General features: G+C 39.0%; 1 protein-coding gene across 2 annotated transcripts in view; it reads right to left on the bottom strand.

Moving 5' to 3' along the window:
- Positions 1-16057, bottom strand: part of LOC143461001 (receptor-type tyrosine-protein phosphatase F-like) — a 36428-nt gene extending 20371 nt beyond the window's left edge. For both annotated transcript variants that reach the window (XM_076958731.1, XM_076958730.1), the window contains exons 1-3: positions 13590-16057; positions 12424-12548; positions 12131-12299 (exon numbers count right to left, since the gene is read on the bottom strand). In XM_076958731.1, coding sequence (XP_076814846.1) covers positions 12131-12299; positions 12424-12548; positions 13590-13677 — 382 coding nt within the window. In that variant the 5' untranslated portion in view covers positions 13678-16057. The remainder of the gene's footprint in view (positions 1-12130; positions 12300-12423; positions 12549-13589) is intronic.
- Between the last annotated feature and the right edge of the window lie 1917 nt (positions 16058-17974).

A 17974-nucleotide genomic window follows, 5' to 3' on the forward strand; every position in this document is an offset into this window, starting at 1 on the left:
CTGCCCAGTAAGGCAAAAATGGTTACTCTTGAGTAAAGAATGTCACAATTGGTTTCTATATTAGTTAATAATTCTTACGAAACTACATATGTAACAAGCCCATTGCGAAATGTTGCAGTGTTGCAAAAAATAAAAATAAAACGAAAACTGAAGACAAGAGTGAAAACGCGTAACTGAGCGTTGTAACCAATGCGGTTAAGTTAAAGGAACCGGACTCCGTCATGGGAGAATGACATTGCAGCGGAGGCGAGAACGAACGTGCTATCGAAGGGTTCAACATTAGGCTGCCGTGGTGTCAACGGGGTACTAAAAATACCGCCCCCGACCACCCCAGGGGCATAAAAATGGGTTGGGCCGTTATCAACACCTACAACAATATGCGGCAAGCTATTAAAATTGGATGTTTGAATTTTGAAACTGTTTGAAGTTGCACACGTTTTCGCAAAGGTTGGTGTCAGGCTTATTACACAGGTAACTCGATCCAAGAATAAAGCATAGTCGTGAAACAAAGCAAATACTTATTGCTGTCGTATATTGGAACTCGTTACAGGAAGAAATAGCTTTTGCAACATACCGAATATTTTCAAATTTTTGTGGGATATGATGGCAAATGCCAACCTTCCTACTTTTATCTTCTATAAAAGTACAGTCACAGATAGCATGACATTTGCACGGTGAATGCTATTCGACCCCAAAAAATTAAGTCATCGTCTTCCACTTAACAAAGAACATCAGTAAAAAAGTTTCAAGAACTAACTAGCAGAAAGATGCAGAAATAATGAAAATGATAAAAACATCTGTAAACCATTTATCTGATTTTTCCACGACGACGCAACGGAATACGATTTTATTCGTTATTTAATCTTTTACTGTGCTTTGGCCTAGTAGAGTTGAACACAAAAGCTGTTTTAGGGAAGAGTTCGGACACGTTCCTATGACATGCCGTGCAACGAATCCGAGTCACAATGTTAAAATCGTTACATTACCGAAAAGTTTGTTTCTGCGGAAGGGATCGATTGAACGCTGCTATATATAACCAGCCATAGTTGAAAACAGGCCTTATATTGTAAACCCGAATACGAAAATTTATTTGAAGTCTGATTTAGGCTTGAAGGTTAAATTCAGTGAATGCATCAAAGTGATCTTTCGATGCCATTCTATGATTGTTATCCTTTTCTAAGTTGAGCTATGCGCTCTGCTGGAGGATGCATATTTGTGTAAAGCAGAGGTGACGAACCTGCGGCCCGCGGGCCGCATGCGGCCCGCCAAACAATTTTGTGCGGCCCACCAAACGATTTGACAAACGCCCATACATGCAAGGCATATAGGACTTATAGGAAATTCCTATAAGTATATTCCTATATTGTATATAAGTATATATAAGTATATTCCTATATTGTATATAAGTATATATAAGTATATTCCTATATTCCATTATAGGGTTGCCATACCGTCCGGAAAATTCCGGACATGTCCGGAATTTAGGGTTAAATTTTGCGTCCGGGAGACCAGCAGTCTTGAACGAAGCGTCCGGTGAGACCAGCAGTCTTGAACTTTCTTTCACCTGTTTCTAATCTTTGCGCAATGCGATATCAAAAGCTGATAGCACAATTGAGTCGCAGCAGTATGTCTTCAATAGATTGCCGCACTCAATCGATGTATTTTTTGCGGCCGCGGGAGCAGCTAAAAATCTGCCAAATGAAGCGGTTGTGCTTGAATGCTAATTATTATGCAAAATGTTAAAAAAATTGTGCGGCCCGCTTGCTCAGCCGTAACTGACAAAGCGGCCCGCGTCATCGAATAGGTTCGTCACCCCTGGTGTAAAGAAAGTGAAACTACAACGCAAATGTGACAGAGTGCGAAATCAAATTCTGGCCCAAACCTGGTCCAAAGGTTTTTTCAAATTCAAACCCAAACTCTCGTGAACATTTATATTTTCAAGGGAACATGAACAAGACTCTTCGTAAAGCAAGCGGCTAATTGATCACAAGACACCTCATGATCAAATTGCCCTAAGCCTACAACAACCAGATCCATGGATCACAGCAGAAATGCATTCTCAGCATTTCAACCAACAAACGGGCAATTCTGGGAAGTTTTTCATGACGAGCCAGCCTTTTTCCTCCTCGTAAATACGAAAAAGAGAGAAGATAAAGAACAACAATTCCATTTCGTAGAACAACCTCCATAAAAAGAATATCGTTGCCAAAACCAATTTAGACACTGATATAAACACTTCACAAACACAACCGGTTGCTAACATCGTGTCAAAGGGGTAAGCAAAACATTGGTTAAGTGAAAAGACACGGCGTATTTAGTCCAATAAAAACAACATAGAATATGTTAACTTGGCGCCTATTCATTGCCATGGCAAAGCTTAAGTAAAACACGAGACCATACGATTGATGCTATATTTATATTTTCAAACACGGGCACCGCCACTTCGGCCACGTGACATTAATCAAAACAGGAACTTCGCTTTTACATTTGTACGTCGGATTAGATACTACGACGTATTGATTTATTTATTCGGTAAGAAGGATATTCGTTTCTTGTTTGGTGGTCCCGCTTTTCAATTGATTTCAATCACGGCGTCTATAACGGACCAAAGCTTATTGTTATAGAGCCCAATCAATCACGATATTCTGCATATTTGTAAAAAATTCCGGTTAAAAACGTTTCCAAGACATCGCATCATTAGCAACTGTTCCTTAAAATAGGTTAAAGTTGGCTTATCCCGTTTATCATTACTTTTGGGTTTTAATGGGAAGTTTACGCAATCCTGTCGCTTCCCGAGGCGGCAACCCTAATTTTCGTGTTTACGGTTACGGATTAGTTGGATCAGTCCATCAAAATTTTTCTTCCTCAACTAAGATAGTTAGTCTGGGAAAGTGTACGGGGCGGGACGTTTAACGAGCGATGTTCTGTTTGGTTTTGACGGTTTGCAAGTCGTGGGGTCGGGTTTAGTTAAGAGATTAGACTGACAAGGTCCGTATCTGGAATCGATAATTCGTAGCGTCGTTGTTAGGGATGAACGATCAATCGAAGAAAGATGAACGAAAAAGCTAAGTGTCTGCTCTAATCCCAAAATATGTTCACCGTGGTCTCCTCTGACATTTAGTGGCATCCGAATCTTCCGTGACCTATTTGGTTGACCTCAAAAAAATAAAAAATAACGATGGAGCGCTTCGAAACGTTCAAGTCGATGTGGGCATATTCAACAAAGCCTGGGAGATCATTCAACGCTCATGATCACAATATCTCAAAACAATCACAATCTCGGTTGAGTTGATTTTCGCTTGACGTAAAATTCGACCGACCACAGCATTTGAAAGTGGATTACCGGAAAAGGACGGATTGCTTTCAAGGCTTCACTGAGCACGCTCCGCATATCAAAGACTCAACTTCTTGCGTCACTGAACAAACAAATCCAATGGACTTAATCGTGTTCAGTTGATATCTCGCTTTGGCATTCAAGGCATGTTTCTGTGGGGATAACACTTTTCAGATCTAAGTTGACATACTTCTACTATCGCACTACAACCATCTTGTCCTGAATTCCTGGAACTTAAGAGTTTATTTCTCAACAAACATCAAATAGTAACCGTAAAATGTTGGGTTGTAAGAAATTGACTTTCCAGCAGGCCACGACGTATAAGTCAGCGTTTGAGACTACCCATAAAATTCCACCAGTTGCCTTGACTAAATGTTATAATTATTTAGTTTAGTTGTCCTCTAAAGCAGGTATCAAGGAAAAATCGATTATTAGGGCATAAATATAAAGTATTGTATTTGATATACTCCGAATATATATAGGGGATACATAAATATTGTTTTATTGCAGTAAAACTATCAAATATGTAACGAAAGATCTGCATGCGAATGAAAACGGTTTTTGGCGAACTCCAACAAATATGTTTAGGATCTCAGGAATTATCATCCATCCAGTCAAGTTGGTTCAATAGTAGCACGGGTCTTAAGCCACAATAGTCGATATCACAAGATCTGTCATTTGTTTATTTAACAATCAAAGTAATAGAAAAGCGGAGCATGGCTGAAGGGGTGAAAGCGCGACCCAACCCAACCCTTCATTGTGACCTGTCACGCAACCTCCTAGCTTTAGCAAGGAAATTGGTATACGAAAGATAATGAACTGCATTATTGGAAATGTAGCCCACTGCGTAGAAACCCACACGATTGGGTTAATTTTGTGGGTGCCTAAAAATTCGAATACCAGCTCGTGCACTTCAAAAGGTTGCTACGAGGGAGTCGGTTATACAGGAAGCAATATTAAGCAAATTGCTTAATAATGTTATCCGGTATTTTGTGATAAAGCCTGTATCCAAACTAGTTAAACCGATGAATGTGTCCTTATCTTCACTATAAAAACGATAGCGACGGCACAAACGTGGTGAATCTTTATCTACAAACATACAGATCTCGCCGCACAAATCTTTTTGATGTATGCCGACGTAACTAAAATGTGTTGTTAATTCACCACGATATCAACGCTCGGTGAAACATTAAACGGCATGGCTGCGTAGGCTACTAATACGTATATCGCCCCAAATAACAGGCTAGTGATTCAGCAAAGTACAGTTTACACATTTCCAAGGATATTCGATTACTGTGAAGCCGAAGCAGTAGTTTTATCTAATTACGTCTAATCGACCTAATTCTATAAACCGTCCGTGGTACGCGTTTCTCCCCAGAAATTACGTATTGTGTCTTTCGGCGAATAAGAAAACAACAAAGATTGTGATAGTTTGGTCTAAAAACATTACGTCATTATACAGGAAACGGTAGGCGGTAATTTAAAATGGGCGGTTTTGTTATTCTTCCAATATGACTTCTGCCGTGAAAATATTTTACGAGAAACGAAGCGAAACGATTACAAGAAATCAGCTTAGACCGTTTATTATTGTAGAAAGTTCCATGTGCTCTATCACTACAGAATATCCTTTGCCGGGCGTACACAGACCACACGCAAGGCCCAGAGGGTTTCATTTGTCAACGGGTTTAATTGCTACGGTTGAACACAAGCACTGGAATGGTTGCTGGGTAAGGGCAAAATGACTGTGCTCGCGTCCTTGCTTAAGAATTGGAGGTCATTCACGTTTGACAAAATCCATCAATCTTAAGACACTTTCATCAACACTTTGATTACCAACAAGTAAATAGAAGAGCCGATGACTTCGATAAATACGGAATGACGAAGGCAAAAAATATGATAACAACTCAAGAAATCGGCCTTGAAATCAAGTGCGGCCTTCATAGATTTGTGTTATCCTTCCAACAACGCAGATGATGCGTTGTGAGAAATACTTTAAGTAATATGTGTGGCATTACAACGACGCATAATGGATAATCACTGGCCTACGGCGAATGGTAAGCATTTCTTTAGCATAATCATTGGCGTTTTCTGTGTCCTAAAAAGGCTTGTCGCGGAGTACAAAGACCTCGGAAGAAGTAATGAACTTGTGTTTGCTTGTTATCCGTTGCGAAGGACTTTTAACAAAGCCCAACAAGCTGTGACTGACTGTTGTGACCCACTGAGACTAAAATGTGCTTTGCTGTCGTCGCAAGGAAGTAACCCAATAGGATTGAAGTGTGAAGGGAAAGTCGGCAAACCACGAAACGCAGCACATGCGAAAGGATAATGAAATGCGTTTTGTCTGCATCCCTACTGGTTTCACTTTACAACAAAAGATATGCAAATCCAAACATTTACTTTGATGGCGTTTAGGTGAGAAAACGAAAGCTGTTTCCGAGAATAAAAACACGCTATGGCAGAAATACCTCTTCAAACTCAACGCTTAAAAAATTCTGACACCATGAGTAAGCCAGAAAGCATTTACAAGTGAAAAATCGGCGTGATTGGGGGGATAGCAATGGCTGTAAAAGCTACCAACCAGTTAAATGAAGCAAAACGTCTCAGAATGTACGAAATCGTTCGTCAAGGCAGGTTTCCTGTACATGGAATGTCGCAGCTGCTGAAAATTGCATTGAAATCCTTTTGTGGTATAAGTGAATAAGAGAATAAAGTATATAATGCGTCTTCAAAACCCCAGGTAAAATAACAAAATGGCATAAATGGCACTAATCCTAAACGGTTTTGGCGTGAGTGTTTGTGTTTGCGATCGGCATGCAGGATTAGGTGCTAAAGGCCGAGCGTTATCCACATTCCTTTATATTCACAACAAACACGCACTACCTATAAGATATGCTGTTTCCACAATATACGATAAGATCGTTTTGTTTAAATGCACATTAGCCTTAAAATATTGATTACGCGACTGCAAAGTAGCTGGCAGCAATGTTGTAGCAAAAGTCACACTTGGCTACAACCAACAATAACTTAATATTCCAAAAAGCTAACCTTTTCGAAAATTAATGGCACTAAAACACGTTTCTATTGCAAATCAAACGGGCTATATTTCGACTGAGCTTAAACGTCTAGGGGTAGAAGTTGTAGAAATATTCAATAACACTTAGGTTTCGTTCGATCGTTTCGCTTTGATCAGAAGGTTAACCTGATGCAAAAGTGAAATGAAACCATGACTGATCGATACTCTGAGCTTGTAAGTATTTTAATAACTAGCGGTAACCTTTATCTGGGGCGCCACTGAAAGCACAAAGTTGTTAAGCATGGTACTCCAAGCCCCCACCTACGACGGACACTCGTGGTTTAGTTGTAAGTTGTTAAAGATTTTTGTTGCCGTGTCTAAACATTTTGGTCGAAGTGAAGATGCAAAGTAAGACATCAAAGCCTACTTGCTAGTTTAAATTGCCGCTTTAAGTCCGTATATGCGGTCAAAAATAGAAGAACTTATAAGACATATCACACGTTTGGAAAACCACAAACAAAACAATCTCAATAACGCAGTTCTCAAAGTTATAGCCGTTTGGAACCCCAAACCCAAACAAAATCGACCGTGGCATCCCAGAAACAATAAAAAAACGGATTAAAAAGATATTTATAATACAAATTGTTAATCACATTAGGCTTACGCGAAACAGATGCGATATCGGTACACGCAGACCTGTATAAAATTGACGGACAATCGCATTAAACGGCGTGGCGTTGGTAGATTAAATTACGAAAACATTGAGTAGTTTTAGCGCTGTTCGTTTGACAAGCAATCGTCCCGTGGGAACTGTTAATTCGGCATACACAAACATCCAGGTAATAGCTTACATACCTTACTGGATCCTTTCTTGGAATAATAAACATGACAAGTAATACTAACGGGAAACAGGGAGCGCGCATTGTTTAACTTTAGTGGCATGACGAGCGCAATACAAACGGTTGCTGTAGTATTTCAAGTGTACCAATGGTCATTTAATGCCCAATAGGCCACCTATATTTGCTGTCACGTGCACGCTACGAGATAGGCATAACCTGCACAAAGTACAGGTGTGTACATTGTAGCAACCATGATAACATGAAATATAATACGAAATGTTACTTGGAATCTGTCGGGTTTGCGCGTTCCACGCTACGTTGTGGGAAACCAACGGCTGGCGTAAGAATTCCAACAACGTTTATTCACACCATTAAGCACTGAGATAAAACCGTAAATAATTATATACACACTGTGGCACCCTTTACTGCAGTTATCCTTATACAGAAGATGGCGCCCGCTCAGTCGGTACAATCTGCTTATGTGACACGGGGTTAGCGTGATTAATAATATCGCCTTCTGCTAAGTATGGGCGTGAACCAATAATTTATGCGACTGGACATCGTCAGAGCAACATGACAAGAGCCGGCAAATCTCTCTGATAACAGGCACTGTGTGCTGTGTGTCGACATATCACACTCACAAGTCATAAGGCGCAAAGTAAGTGGCAACATTTCACCTTCAAGCTTGAAGGAACCGAGATAAACCGAAATAAACTGTCTCCTGTCGTGACTATTCTTAGTAGTAAACGATTAAACATTTTCATAACGAAGTCGGAGAGATCAATGGAAAACTAGCTAATGATCATCGTGATTAAAACGGCGTTGTTTTGAATAGCTTGTAATTAGCATCCAAATTTGTACAGAAAATGCCCAGTCGTGCCACTTCGGACCAATTAAACTATGACGTCCAAGGAAGCGGTTAACCTAGAGCCAGGTAACAAAATGTACCCTTAAACGACGACGATATTGAAAAATGGGTATTACTCAGCATGGGCATTTCATAGCCCACGATTGCTCTGACTTGGTAACGAGATCCACCGTGAGTAACCTTAGAAAAAATCTAACTTCAACAATGGTTAACATAGTTCCAATCGACAACGTACGACGCTAGACTTTACCATAAAACGGTAAAACGGGGTGGGGAATGATAACACACGCCCAGTGATTTAGGGTAACAGTGAAACCAAAGATCAATTCTCGAGATAAAATGGCGTCAACCAGAGTAATTCGATACTATACCGTCTTTGTGTTAACGCAAATTACTTCATGAGACATCCTTTGTTCATGGATGCGAGGGGATTGAGATGAAAAATTACTGAAGACAGCATCAAGCGCTATACCTCGTTCAGATTGGTATAGTTTATTAGAGGTCGTAGAAAAATATTCAACGTTTGCAATAAACCTATTGATGATTTGCTTGCTAATTTGCACACGCTTCCTGTTGAAAAACAAAGCACTGAATCACACAAACCAAGCGCAAACAATTCGTTTTAACAAGCTATTGAAAAATAACTTTGTCCTGCAAAACTCTTTGGCGAGGTCGTAAAATTTTGGTGTGTGCCGTCGTTTTTGTAAATCCAGGTTGTGTGCTTTAGTTCAGGATCTGCGGATCAGCGGGGCAATTTCCCGAAAATAAGAAAGCTTGCAAATCACCATCACGGCTTTGGTTGGGTCAGAAAGTAACCGGAAAATTACATGTTACACACAAGATACGGCTTTCCCACGATAACTGCGACTAAGTACATGACGTCACAGTGGGTAGTTGAACAAGTCCCAGGGGCGTGAAGGCTTTTCCTTACAAAACTGCATTATCATCTACATTCTGTAGCCTAATTCTGAGTGAAATGTAAGTTTAAAGGTTCGTGATCTTCTTATAAAGTATGATAAAATACGGATGATGTTGCACGCTGGCGATGTACATTGGTTTCAGAGTTGATCCAATCTAATGGAGTCTTCCACTTCTAAGGAAGAAAGTAAGGTTGCAATAAAGTTTTTAGGTTTATACCGTGCGTTGTTAATATCATGGACGATTTCACGTGAACAGCACGGACCGCGTTCCAAACAAGACCTGTTTGGAAAGATGATCCAGATTAAAATAAGTGATTACATGCGCTCCTCCGCTTATTTCTTTTAAATCAGTCACCCTCCCCACGAACAGCTTCTTCTGTTTCTTTAAAACAACTCATACGGGATTGAAGAAGCAATAATGATTCATACTGTGAAGGGACCACTTGACCAGTTACGGCGTTTATATTGAATGTCGCAGCGTGAAAGACGATGGAGCACGGCCGTTAATCTCTTCAAAAGCATCAGGGGTTCCAGCCCATAACAAAAACCTATTGTGAATAAGGAATAGCCTTTCCAACGAGTAATATGACGTATCGAAACAAGTATGTGACGCATGTGCGGAACTGTAACAAACAATGATAATCGAATTTGTCGGTTTTATTATCTTTAATCAAAATGCTGTTAGAGTAAACATATCATTCAAGTGGAAACACGACTTTCGCTTAATTTCGTTTTCGAAAATTCGACCGGAAAGATATACGTCAATTTTGTAATGGCCCAGTACGTCTAACTCGACGAACATTTGGGGACCCAAAAGGGAAGGTATTATGGACAAGGTTACAAAAAAACGCCATTTAATGAACATGCTCATGTCACACGCACTGGGAATAAGTTTATACGCAAACATGCGCAACAGCTCTGGCCTTTGTCGGCTACATCTACAGTAATTAGAAATTTCCCGGGAGGATGTATTATTGACTAACACTTTTTACGTGACATATGGCCCTGGATTAAATTGTAAGATCAAACTCCAGTCAGCATGGTCAACATTATAATGGAGGTGACTGGTCGCATTAGAAATATTAAAAACGCTTAAGAATGAGGTCGGTTTATTGAAGCGAAGAGGTCCAAACGATCGCTAACCGTACAGCTCAAAGCAACGGTAAATCCTTTTAAGAGGCTCCGTCCGCTGTGACAAAGTCAAAAGATATAATCGAATAACAACAGAAACCCAACCACCTACGCGGAAGGGAGGTGCGCACTTACAAAACTAAGCTTTAAAAACCTGCAGTTTGGTGACAATTCCGCGGCTCAGTAGTTCTATACCTAAGCTCCTTTGTTTTGCTTGCTTTTTAGTAAATAGAAGTAATGCGTAAATTCGAACAGGTTTGTTTGTCTGGGAGCTTTAAATTGGCTGAATTGTGATAGAGTTCGCCAGCAGTCACGCGAACAAACGCGAGTTCCCTGACTCTGGTTGGTTTAAAAGGCTACTGCAATCAGAACCGGGAAATACGCAAATCGGCACAAAAGAAGTTGAACAGCTGGTCAAGTTATAAAACTAACCGGTACCCGTAACTCTGCTATAATAACCAAGGCGCCGCGAATCGTCCCATAACTACTTTTACCAATATGGCCTTTGATAAAGAACAGAATGCTCACCGCCCGTTTGATCTCGACCAAAAGCACACGTATAGCAAATAAAACCGCTGTAAGAATTCCACTTTGAAAAAATCATGGCATCCAAGTTCAAAAGGCCCAATCCCACTCAAAATAACATGGGAAAATATTGGGTTTGCGACGATTCTCGCGTCGCTTGTTGACCAATGGAGTGGCGGATATACCACACGATATTATGACACCATTTGTGAGTTCAATCGCCGGCTATCAACGGATTAGCCAGGTGTCGAACATCTTGACCCGGGGTTAAAACTACGGGTTACCAGTTAATGGACAAAATTTCATTCGACCCCAAACACGTTTTAAGCGACACGTGGTTCTATATAGCATCGTAAGAATTTATTAGTACCGGTAAGCATTTAGATGGTAAATGTAAGGTATGACACTAATTACCAGTAATTCAATTTCTTAGTCTCCACTCGGCAATCAAGACGAAAAGTATCAAGAATCATTAAGAACAATTTGGTAGTTTACGATTGTCATAACACCGTTAATTATAACATCAGCAAGCACACCCACTGTGAAACAACGCGTTTCGTCCGAAGCATAACGTCTATACGAGACGCAAACTCATAATTATGTTGTTGTGAGCGGGTTTTACGGCGTCTCGTAGTATGACGTTATGTGTACATAAGCATAAATATGATTTAAGAGGCAAAAATCTACTTAAAATCAAAAACGTACAATAGTAGTTAACTGGGCGACGCCAGTACTTCTATTTGCCCCTCATCATAAATTGCTTATTGAAGTTGTGTTTGAAACGGGTACTTTTCGTGCGGTTGCTATAAGCAAGCAACTTGCTATCAGCGTGGAGTCACGTCATAATAAAGAGTAAAATCCCAACAACACATGTGGTTTCTGGCCAGATTAGCTTCGAGGAAACTTGATGCGCAAAATATATACTTTCTCATGACGTAATACATAATTATGTAGCTGCAAAGTGTTCAGCAACGCCGGGTTCAAATACAATCTGTCAGCGGCGTCGATTGCAAAATTCGTCCGCTACAAGAAAAAACAGCGAGCTAAAGAAATGAGAACAGCGAAATGGAGGCGAGAGGAGTTTGCAATATAAAACTGGATTATGCTCTCTAGAAAGTTACAGAATAAGAGGATCTTCGCATCATTGATTGACGCAGATAATTTAATTATCCATTCCTTGGTTTATTACTTGGCGTTAGATTGGCATCTGTCGTCTCGGGCTGTCTTGTGCTATCTGTAACTTGGCCGTGAGTTACAGATGCCACATGTTTCGATTGAAATTCGTGCCCATTTGCACAGTCACATTTTTAAATGCAAGGTCATTACATGGAATAATTTGCTAGTTTCAAGCCAGACTAAATCCTACGAAAGTCCCTGTGGATCTGAACTGTTCCATTAGCCGTGGAAACTACCGACAAAAAACGTTACTTGTGTATCAAATGGTGTTAAGAGAAACGAAACACAGACATTAGCTGCTAATAAACAAGGCATGTAACCAACCGTCAATCAGATCAATCCTAGCAGAGGCTTCCTCGGTGCCAACACGATTGAAAGCCCTGCAAGTGTAAAGGGCGGCGTCTTTCCGCTTTCTTGCCGACGACACCCACAAAACTGATCCCACCACGTCGCCGTAGTTGTAATCATGAATTTCGTAGCGATGTGTTGACACCTAAAATGCAAGAAATTTACAAGTTGGTTTACTGAAATAAGATTAACACATACAATACCACTTAAAAGCAACAAAAAAGTGAATATTTATGGTGATGTAGGCGTTAGTTAACAAAGGAACATACCGCTTTACCGTCTTTTAACCATTCTATTCTTGGACGAGGATTACCGGTTGCATTGCACACCAATGCTATGATTCCTTTGCTTAATCCAGTCTGAGATGGTGGATGGTCCACAATATGAGGGGCGGCTAAAACAAACAACTTTATTATATTGAGGGTTCTGTTAACAAGGCTTCTACGAACAAGACAGGTCGCTTGCTGCAATTGCATTGTCGTAGAGTATTCTGTTGGCCTATTAGTAGATCGTGTAAGCCTCCAGCTTTGCTTGCGGATCGCAAGAACAAACAAATAAAGATGCATCCTGCTACGTCATAGAAACCCAAGCAATAAGATGAAATTGTAAGAAGAAAATGCTAGTAATGATTGGTGTGATTTGTGGAAAATGTCTCATTAAAATAAATAGAATCTCACATCATCAGGCTTATTTACAAAGACTCCTTCGGAACGGTTATGTAAACAGCCTTAGGAAAACAAATAAATATTTATGGATATTCCAAGTAAGGTTTTACCAATATATTTGACAAAGCTTTTTGTCAAAGTAAAAGGAACGCATTATAAATTATTTATCTTTGCCGCCAAAAGACTGACATATTAGAATATATACAGGCGTTTCGTTAGCCAATATGTATTGATTATTGGAAAATCGTTTCAGACGGGAAGTTATGATATTAAACAAATCAATAATCAATCAATCATTAAAATCACAATGCAAATTTCAAATGGAGCTATACTGTAAAACTGTGAGAGTATTAAAATTTTTTATTGGCAAAGATCAACTTAGGGTATGACAAAGCTGTCGTTTAAAACACACTTTATGGGCTTACCTCAAATGCCCAGCTATCAACACAAACATGCGATGAACGGAATGAATTCAACACTCATGCAATATACGTTAAACACGTTATGTACCAAGGCCTTTATCGAAATATAATGGTGCAATTTGACAATTGTTTGCTAACATCTACTACGTCACACTTACTCAGCTCACTTTGTTGCATCAGAGGGGCTAAACAGTACGGGAAAATCATTAACAAACACATGATATGCCAATTTTGCTAAGGGTTCACGTTAACAAGATCAAACGGACAGAACGATACGTATATGGCAGCAATATAGAGGAAATTTTATAAGCTTATGTTTCTAAGTAAGAACGGTAAAAGGTTACCTACCTTCACGAGATTGACGAAATTTCCTTTTACGGCCATCAGCCATAAGCGCAATGCCTAGCAGCAATGCAGTTAACACTATTCGCTGCATTGCGACTGGAGTGACCTTCGATATGCGTAAAAATCCGGTAGCTGTATAGTGCTGTAAACCGTAAAGTCAATTAGTCCGAAGGTTGTTCGACTTGATTTTGTTTCTTCAGTGAAGTCAAAAGTAAGAGAAAGTTGTATTCGAAACTATAACTTTATTTTTTAATCCAGGAGTTGGAAAGTTGCAAATTCTTCTTTCTTCACTGCATAAGCAAAGCAGTTAAATCGTCACAAGCCTAAACATCACCCAAGCTGAAAAACACACATCATACATTACATTTTGTGACGGCCACCATAACACGGTGTCGATGCTACTGCTATCAGAAACGAAAGCCAAGAAAATTGCCACCAGCAGCGCGAAGAGAAAAAAGCAGCGGTCTCGTTCTCCAGCTTTCTTTTACTATATCAGAGCTCGAGCAAAACATGAAAAGCAAATAACGAGGTTGCAAAGAAAACATAAATAGTACCACGAAAGATAAGCAGGACGTTAGTTGCCTCCCATACAAGAAATTATTTTGCCCTTGAAACGGCCAAAACAAAGGCGAAGGCGATCTATTGCAACAAAAGTAGTATTTTACAATTTACAACTATTACTCGTTAATGCGCGTTTGCACAATTTTTCATAATAGTTATCATCAACAATAACAGCGTATAAGCAGCCGTAAATAGATTCCATGAAAAATTCGGGAGAACCGCTGTCTTATCAGTAAGAGTAACTAACTTGCCTGGTTCATGTCCTTCACCTCTACGCAATTAGCTAAATCACCATGCACAAAGCGACCTGTGTCATTTTCCCCATGCTAGCCATGACGCAAACAAATATTTTATAAATTAAGACAAGGCATCCGCATCCTGTGATGTTTTACCGATCCTTGCACACAGTTTAAATGCAAGCGATTAAAATCCTTCTAAACTTGTCGACACTCTTTTACAAGACTCAGCAGCAACAGCTGTGAAATTAGGCGCTCTCATCCAAAGTAGGTTACGCATGCATTGTGCGTGTGTGCCCGCAGAGTTAACTTCAGGAGTTTCATTTGTCCCCATATAATGACCAGTGTTGAAATACAAAAATGTATGAGCCGGTTCCTCTATAACTATGACATACAAACAAAAGCAAGTTTTGCATATTTTATGTTTTCTACATAATAAAATATCAGATAAGCCGATAAAACGGGGCCAACAGCAATTAACCTGTTATGGCAAACTGTACCTACAGCATCTTTCAAAAATGCTTGAGCTCTGCATTGCACTTTGGCGTCATACAAAGAAGTGGAGCAATAGCACTTACATGCTGGAGTACCCACTTCCAAACGGTATTCACATACCAGACTACCATAGAGTGGAAATAGTGATTAGGATACCGAGTTTAACATAGCAACTAAACAAATGTACACCAAGTAAACCACTGTTTGAAGACAAGAAAGTTAGAACTTTGTAGTCCTCCTATAATATAATAGCTCCAAACTCAAGTGTAAACACATCGCACAAGCGCCACACAAGCTTCCAAAACTCTTAATATAGGTTCTTCTTTAGGACAAAAATACAATTATAGAAAAACAAAACAAATACAAGTTGAAGTAGTTACATAAGCGCCAAGTAAAGATAAGGGTTTGAGCATAAATTTTTTCAAACTGCATATCATATGTTAAATATGCCAAGTACACTTATGAAATACCCTAACCTTACATATCTAGGAAACTCTAATGGTAGAGTTTCACAAATTTTCATTTAAACTAAATTAAAACAAAAAGTGTAAATATCACAATGATTTAAAAAAATATATATATATCTACCGATATTAAATATTAATGACATAATGCATGACCAGGCAGATTACGGTAAAGTATTGTTTTTAATATAATACTGTAGGTACATATAATTCTGACAACATATCTAAATGTGGTGTATCAACAATAATTTACAGCTCACTTTCTGCAATCACAACATGCATATAAAAAATTAAATTATATTATAAAAGAGCAACAAAAACTTAATACACAGAAGAAAACAAACAAACATACTGAAGTTGAAAAACAAAGTAAATAATCCAACAAAGAAAACTGCAGAGACAAATCATTTAGCTTGATAATTCTGCTTAGGGGACACACAAATTCTATTCTCCGATTTCTAATGAAAACATCAATGAAAAATAAGGTAACAAAGAAATGAAAACACCGATATTTCCAAACAAATAACAAAGAACCGAAATTATTAAAAACAAAACAAATAAGATATGGTACCAAACAAGGAAAGCTAACTTAGTCTAATGAATACGATCACAACTTTCCAACTGCTTTCAAAACAAAAACATGTAAAAAAACTAGAAAAACAAAAAGCAATTAAGCAATTTTAAAGTAAATCACTAAAACACCTGAATCCCTGAATAAGCAAAAAATTTCTGGATGTCATTAAACTGTTGTAAATCAAGCACAGCTCTGTATCTTCTTAAGCTATGATTGCAACGTTCAAGCAGCACCATGATGAGTTCAATTTGTTCTGATTTTAAACAAGACAAGTCAGTAAGTAAGAATTTCTTTAAATCTATAAAGCATTAAGCATGAGTAGGTTAGCATAGTATGATAATCTTTATCTTCGTACTGAAAGAAGTTTTTGCATGACTTAAACCTAGCAATGATTTCGCATTGCATGAGCCATTTACCAAAACAACAATATTGTGAGAGCCTATATTAAACTGATTCTTTTGGCTTAAGCCGTCAAACAAAAAAATGGTGTCTTTGTGAAGTTCGGTACCAATAATCAGAAAAATTTATGAGAAAATAATTCCTTAATATTTGATCCTGATATGAAAGAAAAAGTAAAAGTGAACCCAGATCCAACCTATATAGTCAGGGTTGCCATACCGTCCTTATTTTGAAGGTCTGTATCTTAGAAAAACATTTTGTCCTTTTTTCTAAGAAACATCCTTATTTACACTTGCGTCCTTATTTTTAGGGCAGAGGTTTGCAGTTTGAGCATTTCAACACTTTTAGTATACCATATTTGGACCAAAGAGAGATCAAAATTAAGAACATGAAATTAGTGTCTCGTTTCTTTTTAGAAACATTGATTGCTTTCTCCTGGTGTGCACTGTTTAAGATAGTATTCTTATTTTGTTTCCTAGTCGTCCTTATTTTTTAGCCCAGATGACAGATACTGGGGCAGATGACCTAGACCAGTCATTCCCAACCGCCGGTCTGTGGAATTTTTTTGCCGGTCCGCAAAGTATTTTACTTTCTGCCAAGCTAGTTTTAATATGGACTCATAAGCATTGCAAAGTTGTTATTCCCTGTAAAACTCATTTTACACCTGGCCGATTCACAGCAGTAAAACTGGCGCATCTCGCCTTCGTTGATACCGCAAACGCAATGACAACTTCGGTAAACAAAAAGATTACACATATCTGTTCTATTAACTACGATTTTTTGTTGCCGGTCCGTGAACATTTTTTTTTAAATCTTTACCGGTCCGTGAACATTTTTTAAAATCTTTACCGGTCCCCCGGTGTAGAAAGGTTGGGAACCACTGACCTAGACGACCGTGAGGTCTTTTCGCTGCCCCACACCAATCAATTATGTTGGAATTATGTCATAATACTTTTTAGTTTGTTTTGAATGGTGAAATAAACTCTCTCTCTCTCTCTCCCAGACCGATGGCAACCCTGTATATAGTTTAGCACAGTACTGCAGTAGTAAGTACCAGTAATGGCTAACTTTAATCTCATATCCTGACTAGCCTAGCTTACTGTTACCGTACTGCCTTTCGCATTGCATACCCACATTAGCCTACATAAAACCACTTCGTTAGAATATCCAAACAGGTGCCACTACCATAGAATCTAATGCCAACAATAACAATTATTCTCTGCTACAGACACAGCCAAACGGGATCGTCGTTCGCGTCATGTATGCTAGCCTACTTTGGCAAGTCATATGCTACAACTCCAGTACAACATGCTGGCACAAGCTGGATGGTCAGTGGTCGCCAAATACAGTAACAGCTTACACCTTGTCACAAGTTATGTAGGCCTGCCACCTGATGGAAGTAATTTAAAACAAGCAGTTTCTCTTTACAGTACTATTTAGTATTTACTAGGGATGTGCCGCGAGGAAGAATATCACGAAGGTCGACACGAACGAATCCCGAATCTATTCGTATTAGAACCAAACAATAAAATTTCATCCAAAATTTGTCAAGTCTTGCTTGTAACATGATGTAATCGATAAACAAATCGCTTTCTTTCGAAAAATAGTGTTTTTAAAAACGATTGAAAAAGCAAAATTGTTAGGCAAACGACCTTCATT

The sequence above is a fragment of the Clavelina lepadiformis genome, chromosome 5 (assembly GCF_947623445.1).
Source record: "Clavelina lepadiformis chromosome 5, kaClaLepa1.1, whole genome shotgun sequence".
Taxonomy (NCBI): domain Eukaryota; kingdom Metazoa; phylum Chordata; class Ascidiacea; order Aplousobranchia; family Clavelinidae; genus Clavelina; species Clavelina lepadiformis.